This window comes from Mercenaria mercenaria, chromosome 13 (genome assembly GCF_021730395.1).
Source record: "Mercenaria mercenaria strain notata chromosome 13, MADL_Memer_1, whole genome shotgun sequence".
NCBI lineage: Eukaryota > Metazoa > Mollusca > Bivalvia > Venerida > Veneridae > Mercenaria > Mercenaria mercenaria.
In genome coordinates, this window is record NC_069373.1 from 30,204,147 (window position 1) to 30,225,302 (window position 21,156).

Genomic DNA, 21,156 nt, shown 5'->3' on the forward strand with positions numbered 1-21,156 from the left:
TTTAACATCAGTTCCATCAGAACACAAACTACCTGTGATGTATTGACTAGAATGTATTCGCAGAAACAGCACAACATCAAGTCCACTAATTAATGAAACATAATTATGCAGCGTAAACAATCTGTTAACTGGAATTACAAACAATTAATCATCATGTAATATTGATAATGTTTTCATAAATGAAAGCCAATGCCTTCTTTAATAATTAGCCATGTATAACATTTTATGAAAATTGTATCATGTGCCACTTTATTGTTAACCGTTGAAACGTGCGCGTGGAAAAGATTGATCGCAACCTCCATTGCCAGTGTGTGGGCATTAAGCAATTGAATAGAAACAGCGCGTTTAGCAATGTGGTGTTCAAACGCTTTATTTTATTTGTATTTAAAGATTTTTATAAGTTTGTTGAATTGTGCCAATATCTCTGGGAATTGTGATGATATTTATTCTTCGAAAGGAATGTGAGTACAAAAATGAGTCATTTAGTTTTATTTCTTAAATACATTTTCAATATGGCTAAAACTACCGTAGATAACTTTTTAGTTAGTATATGTCAAACAAGATTCTATAACGATCAGATCAGTGAATGTCTTGAATACGAATATGTCCTTTTTAATATTCTTAACTTCACAATCTGACGAAATATAAAAGTTTTTTTTTTTTTTTTTTAGAAATTCAAAACTTTATTACGAAGACATAGATGGACGTATATATAATGCCAACGCTTGAAAAGTTATTTTATCAAACTTAAGGCTGTCATATTTTAAGCAAGTACATATTTTGCGATGTCGTAAAATGGAAAAAAAAAGTTTATGCAGCTGTACATTTGGGCTCATGAGATGATAGCTAGCAAAAAGCAACCCCTTATTTTCTCCGTTTAAAATTGACATTTTTATAATTTTGATATATAAGTTGCTTTTTTCTACTTTATAGTGGATTTATGCATGTCATTTTAGATGTATTTGTATTGGACATTCCTGAATTTTTAGATACAAAAACAAGTCGAGTATACGAAAATTTTACCGACCATTTTTAAGAAATTCAGTGAGGTACGTATACATCTTTTTCTTGTTTGTTTTTACTAGATAATTTAGGAGTATAAATCAATGAATTCTTTTTGTAACTGACTGTATACGATAGTTCTTAGAAATATGAATATTTTATGTAAAGCGAAAAGCAAATATATTTTACATTCTAACATGGCTCGAATTGATTTCTAGTTAAACAAAGAAGAAAATCAAACGCAATATATCCTGCGATAAACAACGGTTGACGCACGGACCGGTAAGAGAGCATTATGACGTCAATTTTGACGTCATGTAGCCGCCTGACGTCCAATACATTACTCCTCGCGTAAATGAATTCCAGCATAATATTTATTGAAATATATCAACGTGCATGTCAGAATGAAAACAATCAAGGCCTTCTTGTGATTTATCGTCTAATTTACCACGGTTCATCGTTCTGATGCTTCAGTATTTAACCACTCGGGCTAACGCCCTCGTGGTTCAATTCCTACGCATCTGAACTATGAACCGTTGTAAATTAGACGATAAACAACGCGAAGGTCTTGATTATTTGTTAAGTCTCACATAATAAATAATATGGCAGCATATAATGGTCACATGTTCCTACAGATTAACGTCACCCCCACATTGCATGCGTCATCACAGTATGTTGAAATAGATTATATTGTTCGATTTATCACGTTTGGTTTATTTTTACTGTGTGTGGACCCTGATCATTTACAGATAGAGCATAAGATTTCAAGCAAAAGATATCATAACATATGTAGCACCATCAGATTCGGGATGTATATAGTTACAAGAGTATATTAAGTGGTAGTTAGTTACGGATATATTTTTGATTATGATCTATGGTTGTAATTAGATCTTAGGTAATGTTTGATATATCCGAAAGTTTCAGAAAAAAGGTATTATGTCCTTTGGTAGGAAAACTAATTCACTTTAATTCTCCAAAATGTGTATGTAAGAAGTTAGAAATGTTTTCTGTATACACAACAGTATATATAACATACTAGGTTATTCCCTGTTGTCGACCGTATTTGATTTCAATATTTGACGGATTCTCCATTAAGGTCCATTTCTATACGATATTATATCAGATTTGTTCGAGATCATTTTTCCATTTATACGGGTTATAATAGGGAAAGGCAATATTTTGCAACATGCTTGTGTCTGGTTCATGAACCTTTGAGTGTTTGTTAGGCATACATTGTATGTAACAGAAATAATGCCTGAAAGAATATTTCAAACCAAACATTTTTCGTATTGACAGCTAATAAGTAAGAAGCTGAAGGATCAGCACTAACGTAAATAATGAAAAGCTGATCAGTCACCACTAACGTAAATAGTAAATAGCTGATCACTCAGCACTAACGTAAATGGTAAATAGCTGATCACGCAGTACTAACGTAAATAATGAAAAGCTCATCAATCAGCACTAACGTAAATAGTAAATAGCTGATCAATCAGCACTAACGTAAGTAGTAAATAGCTATCAGTCACCATTAACGTAAATGGTAAATAGCTGATCACGCAGCACTAACATAAATAATGAAAAGCTCATCAATCAACACTAACGTAAATGGTAAATAGTTGATCAATCAGCACTAACGTAAATAGTAAATAGCTGATCACGCAGTACTAATGTAAATGGTAAATAGCTGATCACGCAGTACTAACGTAAGTAATGAAAAGCTCATCAATCAGCACTAACGTAAATGGTAAACAGCTGATCAATCAGCACTCACGTAAATAGTAAATAGCTGATCACGCAGTACTAACGTAAATGGTAAAACGCTGATCACGCAGCACTAACATAAATGGTAAATAGCTGATCAATTAGCACTAACGTGAATAGTAAATAGCTGATCATGCAGCACCATCGTAAATGGTAAATAGGTGGTCAATCAGCACTAACGTGGATATTAAATAGCTGATCACACAGCACCATGGTAAATGGTAAATAGCTGATCAATCAGCACGGACGTAAATAGTAAATAGCCGATCATTCAGCACTAATGTAAAATGTTAATTGAAAATCAGTCCGCACTAACGTAAATAGTAAAAAAACTGATTATTCGGCACCAATGTAAATACAAAATACCTGATCAGTTAGCACTAACGCAAATATAAAATAGCTGATCAATCAGAAGTTTGAAAAATACGTATGCTCCCATGACGGGTTATCCCTTTTTCAGTCCAATGATCACTATGACCTTCACCTTTGACCTACTAACTCCAAAAACAATAGGGAGAATCTACTTCATATGCCCAGTCACGCTATCTAGTTTGAAGATACTGGATCAAGTGGTTCTCAAATTATTTATAGCAGAAACGGTCTTCAAGGTTCAGGCCCCTGTGACCTTGACTTTTGATGCACTGACCTCAAAAAGAAACGAGATTATATACTTCAGCTTTCATGTTTAAAATAATGGGTCAAGTGGTTCTCAAGTTACAGAGCAGAAACCGTTTTCAAGCTTCAGGCCCCTGTTACATTGCCCTTTGACTTGCTGGGACAAAAATAAATAGAGGTCAGCTGCATTATAAGCCCGGTTATGGTACCAAGTTTGAATGTAAAGTGGTTCACAAGTTAATGAGTTTAAATAGTTTTCAATATTCAGGTACATGTGACCTTGGCCTTTGATCTATTGATTAAAAAAATCAAAAGAGTCATTAACTTTATAAGCCCAATCCCGCTAGTAAGTTCGAAGGTTCTATGTTAAATGGTTCTCAAGTTAATGAGCGCAGACGGTTTATAATGTTCAGGACCCTGTGAGCTTGACCTTTTGACTTACTGAATTCAAAAGCAATAAGAATCATTTATTTTATAAGCCCAGTTATGCTCTAAAGTTATAAAGGTCCAAGGTCAAGTGGTTTTTAAGTTACCGTGCAGAAATAGTTTTTAATGTTCAGGCCGCTGTAACCCTGACCTATGACCCCGAAAACAATAGATGTCATTTACTTAACAAGTGTAATCATGCTAGAAAGATTGAAGGTTCTAGGTCAAGTGGTTGTTAAGTTATTGAGCGAAAAGGGTTTTCAAGATTCAGATCCCTATGACCTTGACCTTTGACTTACTCACTCTCCCTGCCCCCCTCCTCCAATAAAAAGAGCAATAGGGTTATCTACTTCAAAAGCCTGTAGCTAAGTCAAGTGGTTATCAAGTTACAATTCAGAATGATTTTTCAATATTCAGGTCCCTGTGACCTTGACCTTTGACGTATTGAACCTAAAACAATAGGGGCAATCTACTCTGTAAGCCCGATAATGGTAGCAAGTTTGAAAGTTCTGGGTCAAGTGGAGCAGAAACCAATTCAAGATCCAGGTCTTAGTGACATTGACCGTTGACCTATTAACCCCAAAAACAAAAGTGGTCATCTACTTTATAAGCCAATTTATACATCAAGTTTGAATGTTCTGGGTAAAGCGGTTCTCAAGTTTTTGGGTGGAAACGGGTTTAAAGGGTCAGGCCCCTTTAATATTGACATTCGATCTGTTTAACCCAACGCCAATAGGTATCTTCTTAAAACGTCCATTCAGGCTTCTAAGCTTGAAGGTTTTGGGTCAACGGTTTTCAAGGTCCAGGCGCCACTAACTGTGAGGTGCGTAAGATGCAACGTATTCAAAACATGTGCGCAAAACTTGAGTTCAAGATACTTTCTTTCATGTATAGCTGCCACACTGGCAGAGCACCTCTGTATTTAACAGAATTGCTTACAGAGTATATTCCTAGTAGACACGGTTTGAGATCCGTCTGAAAATTCTGAATATCGTTATGTTGTTCCAAACAACAAGTGCAAAACATTCAATGATAGAAGTTTCTGTACTATTGGTCCAAAACTTTGGAATGAACTGCCGCCGTTAGAACTACGCAAAAGTAAATCACTTGACACATTCAAAAAAATCTTAAGACACTGTATTTCGGAGACTTAGCGGCATTGTTTTAATTTTTTTGATAACTGTTTATTAAGCGAAAAACGCAGGTGATAGTTCTTAAATTTTTGTAAAAGGTTTTACATTTCAACATTTATATTTACAAGGTTTGTTTAATTAAACACACTTGTTGGTAAGGCTCTTTGGGTAGGGTAATGTGTGGTATTTCTATTTTAAATAGTATATGATGGCGCCATTAACCGGTGGGTTTGAACCTCTATATGCAGCTCATCTTGGCGTACCATGTGGTACTTTAAGCATTGGTATTCGCAATAGGGGTAAAATGATCTCAAGGGGAGGGGTGCGGTCATGACTGTTTGTTACAATAAGGCTGTTATTATTGTCGTTATTAATATTGTTATAATAACAATTATTAATTATTATGTAGATCTACAACGCTATTGAATATATCATTGTATAAAAATAGGCGTTTAATCAAAATATTCAGTTTCAGTTTTTCTATGACTGTGACCGTTGACTTACTGACCCCAAAAGCAACTGAGGCCATCTACCTCATAGGCGCAATCATGCTTCCTAGTTTGAAGATACTGGGTCAAGCTGGTGTCAAGTAATTGAGCGGAAAGCGTTTTCAATGTTCAAACTCCTGTGGTCTTGTCCTTTGGCCTATTCACCCCAAAAGAATAGAGATCATCTATTTTGTAATTCCAGTCAGGCTACTGAGCTTAAATATTCTGGTTCAAGTGTTATTAGGCAGAACCCGTTCGCTCTACCGAGGGACGGACAGACGGACCGACTGACGCGACCGACAGGTGCAAAGCAATATACCCCTGCAAATAATGTAATAAGTAAATAGCTGATCAATGAGCACTAACGTAAACAGTAAAAAACTCATGAGTCAGGAATAATGTATATATGAAATAGCTAATTAATCAACACATGATGATCATTTAGCTGTTATGTAAATAATAAATAGATGATCAATCAGCACTAACTGGAATGAATAAAATATCCTAAAATGCGCCTTTACTTATGCGTGATCTGTACAGCGCATTCTTGTGTTTGATTTCAACTATTAGCATTATGTCAACCCAGTAAAACGTTAAAGATTTTTTTTCTCGTTTTAAGAGTTCCTATCTTGTTGCGTTGTCAAGATGGGATTGGAAGTAAATGAATTCGAATGCCACAGTCTGTTTTGAACTACTAGCATACATTGTTGTTCAAATTGCTGAAATATCCTGACATTTATCAACAGAACAGGGTGGCCAACCCACGTTACTTTTCGGTATGGTATACACGGTGAAAATTTAGATAACATTTTTGTTTATAATTTAACTTATTACTTGGCAAATTTTAATGAATTGAAAAGCGTTGAAGACAGGAACATGGGTGCTTTTCTCCTCACAAAGCGTCTGCCAGAAATTCTTGATACTTTTCTCTAAGAAAGCTCTAGTTTTCTGTCTTCGACGGTTTTTATTTTATTGAAATCTATCAAGAAATAATGAAATTACAGACAAAATGTTACATGAGTCGAGCGATTTTCCCCATGTGTACGAGAAAAGTCACGTGGGTTGGCCATCCTGCCAAAGGCTTAAAACAAAATATTATATTGAACTCAAAGGAATTAAATTGCTTTACAAATAAACTATATATGAAAGGGGCACAATTACAAAATTTCACCAAATGATACATTTTCATTAAGGATCCAACTACTTGAAATGTGTCCTTTTATTTTTTAAATAGATCTCTATTACAAATACAATGTAAAATGCCATAAATGTTGCCTAAATACAAGCCATTTCTCATGATGAGAATAGTATTTGTCCTCATATATTCGCCAAAACCCCATTCCTTGTCCATAAGCATTAAGCTTTTTCATACCATTATATACGTACAAACTTCACGTCTTAAATACAGCTTGTATTATACAAACGAATACAAGTCAAATGGTTTATCGCGGCCAGAAATTTGTACAAACCGGACAGAAGTTGCGAAATTGTCATTTGTGCAGGAAAGAAGCGTTTACCATAATGTCCAGTACTGGACAGTTATAGTGGCATACGTTTAAGATATCATGCTTTCTGTTTATGCAGGTAAACTTGTGTTTGGTTAAATTTCAACAGAGCACAATTGTCTGAACAGTGTACAAACTCATTACTGTTTTTTTCAGGCAAGGGTGGAAAAAGTGGTAGACAATGAAAGCAGTAACATTTTTATTAAAAAAAACAAAACAATGAGACAAACATTTCCAACATCTTTGGACGGTTAAAAAATCCCATATTAAACATACGATAAAGCCCGAAACGCGTGAAAATGTTCCGAATGTAAATCGGGTGATGTAGGCGCTCTATGAATAGAGTTAGATTATGCGTCTTGATACTGTACCAGAGGGGTCGGTCATTTGTGGGTTATTGATTACACTGGGCGAGTCTACTTACTTATTACTTGAGGATGAAAAAAAACGTGTTTTTAAATGTTGCTCTTAAACAAGGGTGGCGGTTGAACTACAAAAAAGTACAACAACAGTTAATTCACAACACATCGTACGGTATGTTTTATAATCAGTAGAAGCTAGTCGTATTTACGCTTATGAGACCTGTTTCACCCATAAGTAAAGAATTCATAGGTCCATCATGAAATATTTTCCCCAGCGCGCATATACTTCAGGCCAGGCCGCGATCAACAACCCAAAGTTTTCAACTCCCGTCGGATATAGAAATATATTGGATGGTGAGACTTTAAGCTTTAGTCATGACGCCAAATCAGTCGATCGAACCGTCTGTCGGTGAAGCAAACGGTTTCAGTCCAATAACTACACTTGACCCAGAATTGTCAAACTCATTACTATGATTGGGCTTATAAAATAGACGGCTCCTTTTGTTTTGGGGTACGTAAGTCAAAAGTCAAGGCCACAGGGACAGAAACCTGCATGCGGTTTCCGCATGATAAATTAACAACCACTTATCACAGAACGTTCAAACTTGATATTATGATTGGGCTTATAAAATAGATTTTTAGGGGGTGGGGAGGGGGGTCAACAGTATGTCGAATGTCAAGATAACACTAGCCTAGACACTAAAAATAGTTTCTGCTCAATAACCTGAGAACCACTTGACCCAGAATGTTTAAACTTGATAGCATGACTGGGCTCGTGAATAAGATGACTCCTAATGTTTTGGGGGCTAGTTGGTCAAGGTCATAGTAATCATGGGACTGAAAATGGGACAATCCATCATGGAGTTGTGGGCATACGTGTTTAACAAATAGCAGTTGTTTTACAATTGTGTCCGAATATTCCATGTAGCCAGTGACTTGTTATCAGTTAGAATTAGAATCAGGCTTCATTTCCAATGTACAAATTTCTTAAATTTAAGAGGTGTTTTATATACAAGATCAAGGTCGATCAGTCTTACAGCTTTGCAATACAACACAAAATTATGTCTCTATGATTATGTATTTGCCTATAAATATTCTCAATGGAATAACCTACTAATTATGAATGCTGAGCATCTAAAACCTATGCATATTCAAACAAATGTTACCCCAGGGCAATATAAATATTCAATGATTATCAGACATAAGATTAAACTGGCTAAAATAAATGAAATTACTTGTCAGTAGTTAGACTAGAAAAGTAGAATTGAATAAACTGAACAATTATATCGAATTTTCAAAACTGAACAGTTGTTTTCTTTATTAGAAATTAGTTTGATGAATTATGTTTAAATGTTTCAGTGTAACAGTACTTATAATTTCCAGTTTTTGTAAGGAAATGAAATACACGGTATTTTACATATGTGCTTCCGTTACAGCATGGGTTAGCACTGTTTATCTTTGACCTTAATTGATATACTTTTTACTTCAGAAAACTACTAAACATAACGAGTGGTTGGTTTGAAGAATATTCCAGATGCCTCTACAACGCAACAGCATTCAAGAAAGTGTGAGTTCTTTTATACCACAGTGAAATTTATATCATAATAATTATTTTTATTTGTACGTAAAGATGTTTAATCATTGTTTTATATAATCTGCAGAATTTCTGAAGTTATATCGACCATCCCATCAAGCTTTTTACATGGTGCTGAAGACAGATCATACCTTTGGATAGAATAATAATATACTTAAAAAATCAATATCATTAAAATCTTTACGCATGTTTTCTCATTTCATATAAATGTTACCTTTAACATCCTTTCCTAAAACACATAGAGTACCTGCCCGCTTAGCTTCAATAGGAAGAGCGCCATTTTTTCAACAGTATTTCAGTTATGTAACGGCGGGTAGTTAACCTAACCAGTGTTCTTGGATTCTGTTCCAGTATAAACATGTTGTCCGCAAGTAACTGCCAACTTCCCCACATGAATCAGCGGTGGCGGACGAATGATTTCAGACACAATGCCTTTTATCAAATCGTCACGGGGAACATACGCCACGCCACGACCCTCTCCCTATTGAGCTAAGCGGGCGGGCTAAAATTAGTTTTAAATCAAACACTTTAAAGACATATATGGTTATACTGCAATCCAATCACTCGTGAAATGCACATTGTAAGAATTTTAATAATATCTGAATTCGTGAAATAACGTCAAGGACTTTCAATACCTACGTAATTTACTAGGACCTGCAAAGTTTATAATATTCATAAGTTCCGATGATTTTTGCAATATCTTTTTCTAAACTTTGCATGAAAACATTTAATACGCATTAAACTATTTCGTGAAATTGCTTGTACTTAAAACTAATATGTGAACAAAGATTATGGAACTTACGCCAGTTGTGTAAATATAAGATCCTGATAAGTTGTTAAAATTCGGTACAATATTTCCTTTCACAAAATCCTACTTTTGCCAGGCACGTTTTTCAAATATTTGACAAGGAATGATTATTCAAAACAATAATGATTAGGAATTTCCCTAATTACTAATGCAAACTCGTTTTGGTTTGTTTTAGAATCTTTATATTGATTTAAAGTAATTCTTGGTAAAAAAAACTAAAGGTGTTTTCAAAGATAATTAAACGAATATAATTATACGAACAGTTATCAAAATGCCTTGAACAGTTTATCTATATAGTATCTTCGACCTTTGCTGAATTTCAACATGAATACAGCACGCAGTTGGTAAATCTTGTCATTGTAATCATTGGTTATTAGATTTGTATCGAGAAATATGCATGAGTTCTGCAGTGGAAATATTGCGCGACTTTAGGAGCGCAATATTATTCCGCGAAAGAACGAGTGTGTGACGTCATTTGTGACATCATTTTTATGCATGTCGTCACGTTTAAAAGTTCTTTAACGACGATTTTTTTTTCAATTTCATCCAGGCTTAATAACAAATTTGTATTATTTATATGATAATTTTAGGTGTAGATGTGTATGTAATAAAAAGATTATTAGATTTGCAATAAAAAGTATGCAATCGTTCTTTCGCGGAATAATATTGGGCTCCTAAAGTCGCGCAGTATTTCCGCTGCAGAACTCATACATATTTATCAATACAAATCTAATAACCCATTAATATTCATCACTATTTGTTGTGCTAACCACGTACGGTTAATATTTGGTCAGGTTATTTTCAGGGACGCAAAGTACCTGAATGTCACTATGTATGACCTTATTACACACTTACCGGACAACAGATCGCTAGAACTCAGATACTTGTAAGTAAATCTTAAATTTTATCGAAACAGGTGCAAAGAATTGTCCGTATGTGTTTTCTGTTTAATTGTATATTTGGTATAAATGTTTTGTTTTCTCAATACTTTTACCTACAATAGATAGAATTCAATTCAAAGAAAAGATCATAATAGTTTTGTTGTAAAACCTCCTTCCGCAGATTTAATTTTTAGACTACCTGGGGGCCCGTTTATTGCCAACACGGTATACCTAAAATTGCAAGGGTGCCATTTTGTGGCCTAAAACTTACTTTTTTAAGATCAGTACCGAATGTTTTATTTACCGATTTAGTTTTACTAGTATTGTAAATTAGGTTTGACCTAATATCAGTAAGGTAAATATACGGCTTGGTTGTGCATTCTTGCCATAATGGCATACCTATTGTCATAATTGCCCGAGGGCTTAATCCTGACGGTCATTGTGAAACTCGGTGTGCCATTATGGCAAGAAGGCACAACCAGCGCTTTTTTTTATTGAACTTTCTATTATAAACCTTTACTTCGTATTTATATTGGTATTTTCATTTTACTTATTTTCGACAAAATTATATATTAGCATCATTTGTATTGCTTTTTTTATCAATAAGGCCATGATTATTTGACAATCGATTAAAAAACAATTAAGGACCCTTTCACCCGCCATCATAACGTTGCTACATGACGTCAACGTCAGAACGCGCTGTCGTTCCTGTTACTCTTTGGCCATTATGAGTACTGCGCGTGAGACACAATGCACAATTATGGATCCGTCGACAGCGACTGTAATGACCGCTTTAAACGGCTTTTTGTTACTATTTATAGTAAGTTATATAATGATAGTTGCTATTTTGTATATTTGCTGGCGTCATTTTCACCGCGATTTCGTGTGTGTGATATTTTGCGCCGTAAATTGTTAATTTCATTGGTAATTTTAAAACATCGATTTTTACATTTTATTACTATAAAAGCACACTTGAACAATGTTCTCGGAATGTCGGACCCTCTTAAACTGTTTTGCGTAATATAAAAAGTGATTTATGCACGCAATAGGTAGGATTTGCTTATGTTGTATGGAGCACGCGTCCCGACAGATATGCGATATTGCAACTGGTCATTAGATATCGATTTAATAAAAGACAATTACTTAATTATGGAAGTGACCTGTCAAAATTGGTTGTGGCGATATTTCAAAGCTGTCAATGAGTATTTGAAGATCAAAAATTCATAGTTGGCCTAGCGACCACCCTAGCGGTTTTAAAAAAGAGTTACACGTAAGTTACAACTTCCCTTTCTGGGAATAAATGACTGCAGACATATTCTTTTAACATAATTATTGTAATAATAAGTAAGGACATTCATCTAATCCGGTATTGAACTAACGGCTTCGCTTCTTTACAGTATTGTGTTCTACATTTGGAGTCGGTCGGGCTATAAGGTATGCGATTTGTTTTGAATTTGCAAAACTTTCACGTCCTCGAGGTTTAAACAGTTCTACAGTCTAGCGATCTGCCTTTTTAATTATTATCTGCGAATCCTCCCGGTGGTGTCGGAAGAGAAGAGTGTACAAACTTTGTAGCATACATACAAACAGACTGAAATCCTGACATACAGACAGACAGTGCTAAATCAGTATACCTCGCCCATTACAATAACTCTGCAAAGATATGATCTCACTTGCTTATGTTACTGTAATAGAAGCGAAGTGCGCGATTTGCCTTTGCAGATGTCAGAATAACAAGTGAAACATAATTAATGGATAAAAATTGATTAGATAGAGTCTACTGTTTTGCGGTGTATGCTTCAAACGGCTCTGTTGAATTAATTTACTTACTTAATGCCGTGTGGCGGGCGAAAATGATACTTTGGACTATCATATATGATTGTTTAAGATCATAGAGTCCATTTAGTGTACATTTATTATAGAGTTCCGTTATATCCACCGGGGCGTTGCACTCTTTGTTGCCTTTAGATTAGTAAGCAGACTCAGATAGGTTATTATGTTTCTTGGTTGCCTTCTGTACTTCCAACTAATATTTTATTGGATAATTATATATAATTTCTACAGATAACATGCTTTTGCGTTTCGACTCTGATAATCTGGAATTTCAAACATTTTCACCATTTCTGTGTTGTAATTAAGCAATGAACCTGTTCTATAAAAGCTGATAAGTATCTTTCAGAAACTTTCTTAAGTTAAGGAAAATTCACGATGAATCTAATTTTTATTTATAACTCTAGGGATCAGAACACCGATGAAATACTTATAGAAATTTATCTTACTACCTTATACTCTTTCATTTTATGTAAGTTTACCTAATTGTTGAATTGCTATATGAGAGTTATAATATCTGTCAATTTCCTTTTTTAAAATGTTAGAATAATACCTAATACTATCATATGTGTGGCAAAAAGCATTTCTCTCCGCTTTTAGAGACAGATTCACAAATTTTGCTTGTATTTGTAAAATAGTCCATCCCACACACATCACGAGTGTGATAATTCAGAGTAAACCGATATTCCCAATGAGGATAAATAACAATCACAAAAAATGTCGAACTAAATAATTAAACATTAGAATTAAAACGTGACAGACAATATCAATGCATTATGTCCTTTGTTGAATTGATGTGATATTAATTTCCATGTCAGATGTGTGATAAAATAGTCATTACAAGGCAAATGCTTTAAACAGTTGTTATTTTAATATTCCCAGTGCCGGCAACAGGATGCAACCTTAGGACACCTGGCACATTTTTGAGTCGGCTAAACGCTGTCAAGCGTTTGACGAGTCCTTGCTATCGCCCGATTTCTCATTCTTAAATGACCTCACAACACAGCGAAGTGATGTAGTTCCATTAGATTGTCTCTAATTTCAAAGAGTTCATTGATCGAATGAAGTTCATTTATGTCAATCCTATTTGCTATGACCAATATACGATGTAATCTGTCATATTTATGACTTGTAATTGTGCAATACTCGAATAAAGCCACGTATTTTCTTCCGCGGTAACTCATTAAGCATACACACGCATAACGATTCTGCGGGATTTGGTAATACATTTGCGCATATGATTATGGTGACGAATTTTATGCCCTTTTGTCACAAAATAGCAAATATGATGTTCACAAATTCAAATAAAAACTGCATATTAACTTATTAGCCAAATTATCCATTTGTTACCCTGTCCGTTTCAAAAAATAATCTTTAAAATCATTGCGCAAATAACAAATTTATTGCGCTGTGCATTTTATGAATTGCGCAGGCTTACAAAGCTTGCATAACATCCAGCGAAAGACAAAATATAGTTCCAGAACATACTGCTAGTATTTTATTGAGTGGGTACCTCTGAAAGCATTGGAATGTCTCTTATCAGAGAGTTTACCACATCGATGAAATTAAATTATGACAGCTTCATTTTAAATGACCCGAATAAGATATGTGCAGTACGTTAATTCTTCCGCGAGACTTCGCGGATGAATCCTAACTTCATTCTGGACACTTGTCGGCGAACACGCATTGTAATACTAGAAAGAATCTAGGTAATATTTAGAAATTGAAACAGAAGATTTTCAGTTAAAATCGCACCAAAGGCTGTATCAAGGATCTACATATTCAAAAATTTCTTGTGGTAATACCCCAAACCCTACTTGCAGGAGGGGGTATCTTCCCACACCCTTCTCCCATATTGCCACTTTACAGTTTGATACATTTGCCCTTTTACCACCTGTCGCAATGCCCATTTCAAAATCTGACTGCAATTTAAAGCGGAAAGAAACACCCCTCCCCACACCCACCGTGCTACCGACCACGTAAAAATGGCTCAAACATTTTTCTGCCCAGTCTAGGCCTGTCTGTCTACATGAATCAAAATGGATAATTGAAAGTGGATGGACTTCGGGATAACAGGCATGATTTTTAAGGGGTTAACAAGTCTGAAATAGAATAAATGATAGTTTTAACTAAAAAAGAACTGCATTTATTAATATCGGTTACACTATATATTGACACTCAGCAACATTTACATACATGTATCTCTAAACGCAAAAGTAAGTATACTTTAAATTGACATCACTTATAATATGATTGAATAATACCTAACATATGACAAGGCTATCGCCAGGCCCATTATAATATCTGTAAAATATCAGTTCTTTCGTCCATCCGTTACAAATTGTATGCGGCAATCCGCGCTGTAAAATTTTAATATTATAAATTGTCATATTCAAATTTTATCATGTGCGAATATATACCAGCCGATAATTGCCTCTTTTGGCAATGCCGGAGGCAAATGTTTACTGGAAAAATATATAAAGTCATGGGCAGTATCTTAGTGTCAGCTGTCAAATTGTAGTTTGTACTTTCAACATTTTTATTTCTGCGAACCAATTTTTAATTTTAGAGAAATATATTGGGTTTAAATACTTGTATAATGTCAATCAAAGTTTTACTAGGCATCGACCGAATGTTCATTTCATTTATTGTAACAAAATCTCTCTTTAGTTGGGGAAAAAAACTAAAAACAAACTGAAACTGGTAGACTATACTGTCAGTACATCCATCATTAGCCGACTCAGGCCCTTCAGGCCTTTGATTATACAATCTCGGAAGGCATACGTATGTTTTTGACAACACAGAAAATGACGTCAAACAAACCAGCTTTGACGGAAGTGAAGCAAATGAAACTACACATGCTAAACTTGAAAACGACAGTCGTATCATCAAGGGTTTACGTGAAGGGGTCGCCCGGTCTAATTATTTTTTTGCTAACGGGGAGATTATTTTCAGCACTTTCTTACGATTTGAAAATATTTGAGTTTGAGCACGATATAGCAGTTTTTAATCCATGTACAAATGGAGGCGGTAACCCCAGATGGGGTCAAGGACGTGCCCCCATAGATGTATTCAGGATTGTTCGTTGAATCATCTTCTCTAGGCCTTCAAGACAGAGCTAAATCACATTTGAATGTACAAATCCTTTTAGAGAGAAGGAAACCCCACTGGTAAACCTCACTCCCTTTTCAATACCAGCCTATGGGCCCCTAAGCAATCTCCGGAATCACTATAAGAAATGAACGGAATCTAGACGGTAATCAGTAACTATTTCAAAGTAATTCAAATTCATTTTAATGGAAATTCAAAGAAATTTAAGTAGAATAAACGACCGATACTAATGTAATGCTTCTATTACATGCTAAGACTTAATGTCGTTAGACGATTATCAGCCTTATCGGAGAATCGTTCTCTGTGCTGAGTAAAGTGGTTAAGCATTTAGACACATTCTCGCTGCCCAACATACACATATCGTTTCCAGTCGTTTTTACTTGCATAATGGCTGTACATAATGGCTGTAAATAATGTAATCCAGGTGATTAAGTAAGCAGGACTTTTGTGTCTCTACTTGCAGTGATTTTGTTGTTTGACTATACATTAACCTGACATCTGTTGAAAGAAAACACACAAAAAAAACTAAGGAAGTTATCAAATTTGTCTATAAAAATTCTATTGACATTTATATACATTTCGACCATTTTGCATAATGTTTTCATAACATAAACTCACATTATATGTGCCATTGAACTGTATTTAATTATTTTGTAAATATGAATTACAGATATATACAGAATAGTTACGTTCCTGTCGTGCGGAGGAACTCTTTCCGGAAATTTATAAATATTACGAAAATGTAAGTACCTTAAAATTAATTTTACAGTTTTTGTACTATAAAACACATGTTTTCATTTGAGGTTACAACATATAAATAGCTGTTCTTCTTTCTTCTGTATAAAATCGACATATTTCCAATGGCTGCGGCACACATCAGGACCCATTTTAAATGTCTGTAACTTATATTTCCTTGAAGAATATTGTCAGTACTGAATAAAAATCAAAAGCAAAGTGGGATTATATTTGATGCAAGAAAAATATTTTCTGTCAAACACAAACTGCAAAATCAGCTAAAAATGAGACCCCAAATTGTAGTGGTGGTGTATGATCTAAGTTTCCATGAGAAATGCTGTCATGTTATTATTTCATTGTGAAAATGCTGCCTACATGTTAAGCATAGATCTGTCATGTGATTTCAGCAACAAAAATGCCAAGAATTTAAGGAAAGTAGCTCTACAGAACAAAAAACCTGAGGATTATTTGAATCCGCAATAATGCTCCAATTTTCGTAACACTACGAGTTTACGTCAGTTAATCAACAAACCTGTAGCCCCAGTTTAAGATACTATATATAATGTTTTGTCATAAGTACAATTAACATTGAAGATGAATCAAAAGTTGTGCATACGGCAATCACATTTATTGAAATCTAATCTAACCCTGTCAGACGTATTCAAAACATAGATTCAGTATTCCAAAATAACTAGCCACCATTTACATTGACTTTGACAAATAATTAAATAATAGTATTACTTATACGGTTTTGACACTGTCAACTCAATACAGAGATGTAGGTACATGTAAGCTGTCTGGTAATAATCTGTGTAAAACATAGGTAAAGGAAATCTTTCTTGAAGTAGGATCTAGATATATAAAAGCTTTCTTTCAATACATAGATAAAGGCAATCTTTCTTTTTACAGTAAGACATAGTAAATTTTATGATCTACCTGGAAAAGATTGTCGTCATAGCACTAAATCAGTACGTTGCGTTATGCAAAACAAAATGCTTCTTATAAAAAAAATTATATCTTTTGAACATTTTTGATTTCAGAAATCTTGCATATAACCGCATACAGATATTAGAAGAGAAAGCGTTCTTTAATTTGAGCGCGTTGCGGTACATGTGAGTATTACGTGTGCTGTCTATATACATAGTGTCCGCAGAGACATAGTGTCCGCAGAGACATATCTTTGAATAATTTGTAGCGAACCCTTTGTATAGTTGTTTGCTATTGTATGGAAATGCGTTCATACAAGTTTCAGCCAGACTGCCAGAGAAGCACAACATTTACGTTCAACTGTACTTCTGCAGTGTTTACTTATAGAGTCTTTTTCCGTCCGTCCGGGTCATATCTAATCCATTGTTTAGACTATTTCAATAGAACGTTGTAAAATTGTTTAATAATGAACAGACAAGCCGCTCTGCAAGTTGCAGTGTGATCACTTCTGGAACACAAGAGTATGTAGCTCTTTGTATACTTCTTAGGGTATTACATTGCAACCTTAGACCAATGCAAGGTCAATGTCAATGTTTGTGTTCTTAAAAAATGAGCATTAGTTTAGTTTTCGCGCAATAACTTTAGTTAGAACGGAGACACTTTTGCCTAAAAGTAAGTAAACAATTATATCAGCTATGTAATTGTTAGGAATGAGATGCTGCGATCAAACTGACACACAAAATAATAAAATTAGTTTGAAGCTTTATCAAGAATTTACCCTAAGCCTATTCGGCGAATTTCACAGTATTTTCTTGTTATTTTTAAAGCGACCTTTCCAACAATGAGCTCGGCGAGATCGGCACATCTGTGTTTTGCCACTTGCCGCTTCTTGATGCACTGTAAGTTTAGTTATATCAAGATTTATTTTATTTTTTTTTTCGTCTCAATGCATTAAAGCTACTTGTTAACAATTTAGTAAGATATCTGACGATCTACGAACATAAACCAACTATTTGTAAAATTGTAGAGTGTGAATTTATTCGTTATTTAAAACTCTACTCATATTTTTTTGTATTTTACATGGATATTCCGCAAGAATGCATTTGTGATCTAAAAGGTCTTTATTTTCTACCGAAAACAGCTCGAACGAGTCGCTTTAATCGTATTTATTTCTACTTTGTTCCTTGTTGTGTGTACTGTAAACTTCAAACAGTCTTCTGTTATAATCTATAAGCTACTTCATTTACATTAATACAAAAAACAAATCCATTTCAGCGTGGTAGTTTATTTTGTTCTGTTGCAAAAACAGCTAATTGATAAAAATGGTGAAAAATCTCGATATGAAAAAAATTGTCCGTTACTTAGTATGTTCCTTCAAGGTTTACATGACTGAACACTGTATGGTCAGGGTCCATGCAGTTGCCTTTTTTGTTTTGTTTTGTTTCTGTTATTGGATTTAGACACAACTGAGGTCATATAGCGATTTTTCGAGCGACTTTTCCGACTTTTAATGGTAGAAGACCCCAGGTGCTTCTTCGGGCATTGTTGCAGCTATATGTGGACAGCTTGGTAAACAGTAGACCTCCCGTAACACAGACAAATGACATCTTTCTATGAAGAATTCCATACGCCAAGCAAAGTTTCCAACCCACATCGTTTAGTGTGAATGACATTAACCGCTCGGTCACAGAGGTCTCTGTTCTATGTTAGTCTATGTCAAACGATTAAGTATTCTTATACGAATAACTTTGAATATTCTGTATTTGACGTTCTTTTACAGCTGTTAAAATTAATTCTCCACGGTTAGTGGTGAACTAAATGCCCTCACATTATATTACATAAATAGAGACTGTAAGATTAATTCATAACCAACATCCGGCTTATTCGTTTTGCAACAGAATCATTCTGACAATTTATTCACGTTATTACTTAAATAGCAAACTAGTCTCATGTCAAACAAATTTATCCGTTCAAATATAACCTCGAATAATAAACCACGTTTATTCTGTTTTCGATATATATTGTATTACAAGAAATATCATAGGAATCTTCCGTGTGAATAGAAGCTTTTAACTTGATGGAACGTTTTCTGCTTAAATAATTCCATCGCAATATGTTTTATTTTCATTTAAATGTAGATGCTATTTTATGGAAATTATCGTTTATCATACGGCTTAAATAATTAATAAAAGAAAGAAAAGTTGACCATATATTTCTCGTGCATCAATAGAATTTATCTGTACATGCAATCAACTCCCTTAAAAGTGTTACACTTTCCAGTGTGTAGTACAGATTTGGATTTAAAAATTGACGTAGGCCCGAAAATAAAAATGCTTTAAAGGGACTGGCCTCCAGATCGTTCGACAACAAAAACTAAATAATTTTTTAGATATCTGGAAATATATGCTATATTTCTTAAAAGGCTTTAAAACGTAAATACTGACAAACTATAATTTACGGAAACACATGAGAATTTGCTGTTTTTACTACTTTTTACGATGAAAATCGAAAAGCGTCTGTAACGCTTTACTCCAGGTTAACTCTCAGTTATAAATATCTATATTTTGAAGACATTATTCATTAATTTTGCTATAGCACCATTGGTTACGACGACGGGAAAATGTCTTTATTGCCGCGGCAGTCCAGGTTTCAATTCCCGACGCGGTCATCCTTTTTTAGATTTGGAATTTTTAAAATATTTTAGAAACAAAAACTCATATTCTAATGATGAAAGATTATTTTTACCCACATCTGGAGTCAGTGCCTTTAATTCTTACCGTTAGGCATCATTATAGAAAACATTTAACAAAGTAATTTAACTTTCAAACTCATGACATCAAGATGACATCGGAACTATCCACCTTAATTATTTTCGTGGACTGACCTATTACCATGGAACGCCTAGACTGTCTAGACGTAATGATTATCAGTTCGTCATGTGCTTTTCCAAATATGTTCAGTACAAATCATAATTTGTCTTGTAGATAAAGCAGTTTGTTATATACATTTAATAGTTTGTCCGGTATATTTCTTAGTTTACGTTGTGCATTCACTAGTTTATGATGTCCAATTAATAGTTCGTCGTGTGCATTTTCCCAGTCTGTTCGGTACAAATCATAATTTGTCTTTAGATAAAGCAGTTTGTTATGTACATTTAATAGTTTGTCGGGTATATTTCTTAGTTTGCGTTGTGCATTCACTAGTTTATGCTGTCCAATTAATAGTTCGTCATGTGCATTTTCCCAGTATGTCCGGTACAAATCATAATTTGTCTTGTAGATAAAGTAGTTTGTTATGTACATTATCAGTTTGTCCGGTACATTTCTTAATTTGTGTTGTGCATTCACTAGTTTGTGCTGTCCAGTTATAGTTCGTCGTGTGCATTTTCCCAATATGTTCGGTACAAATCATAATTTGTCTTTTAGATAAAGCAGTTTGTTATGTACATTTAATAGTTTGTCGAGTACATTTCTTAGTTTGCGTTGTGCATTCACTAGATTGTGCTGTCCAATTAGTAGTTCGTCGTGTGCATTTTCCCAATATGTTTGGTACAAATCATAATTTGTCTTGTAGATAAAGCAGTTTGTTATGTACATTTACTAGTTTGTCCGGTACATTTCATAGTTTGTGTTGTGCATTCGCCAGTTTGTGCTGTACAATTGATAGTTCGTCATGTGCATTTTCCAATATATTCGGTACAAATTATAGTTTGTCTTGTAGATTAAACTTTTGTTATGTACATTTACTAGTTTGTCCGGTACATTTCTTAGTTTGTGTTGTTAATTCACTGGTTTGTGCTGTCCAATTATAGTTCGTTATGTGCTTTTCCCCATATGGTCGGTACAAATCATAATTTGTCTTTTAGATAAAGCAGTTTGTTATGTACATTTACTAGTTTGTCCGGTACAATTCTTAGTTTGTGTTGTTAATTCACTTGTTTGTGCTGTCCAATGATAGTTCGTTATGTGCTTTTTCCAA

At 34.4% G+C, this 21,156-nt stretch overlaps 1 protein-coding gene across 1 annotated transcript in view; it reads left to right on the forward strand.

Annotated features, from left to right (window-relative positions):
- Nucleotides 1-281: 281 nt before the first annotated feature.
- Nucleotides 282-21,156, forward strand: part of LOC123529699 (fibroblast growth factor receptor-like) — a 41,819-nt gene continuing 20,944 nt past the window's right edge. The window contains exons 1-6 of the mRNA XM_045310151.2: nucleotides 282-461; nucleotides 8,782-8,859; nucleotides 10,500-10,580; nucleotides 16,187-16,258; nucleotides 17,292-17,363; nucleotides 18,006-18,077. Of these exons, the coding sequence (XP_045166086.2) occupies nucleotides 352-461; nucleotides 8,782-8,859; nucleotides 10,500-10,580; nucleotides 16,187-16,258; nucleotides 17,292-17,363; nucleotides 18,006-18,077 (485 nt within the window). The 5' untranslated portion in view covers nucleotides 282-351. The remainder of the gene's footprint in view (nucleotides 462-8,781; nucleotides 8,860-10,499; nucleotides 10,581-16,186; nucleotides 16,259-17,291; nucleotides 17,364-18,005; nucleotides 18,078-21,156) is intronic.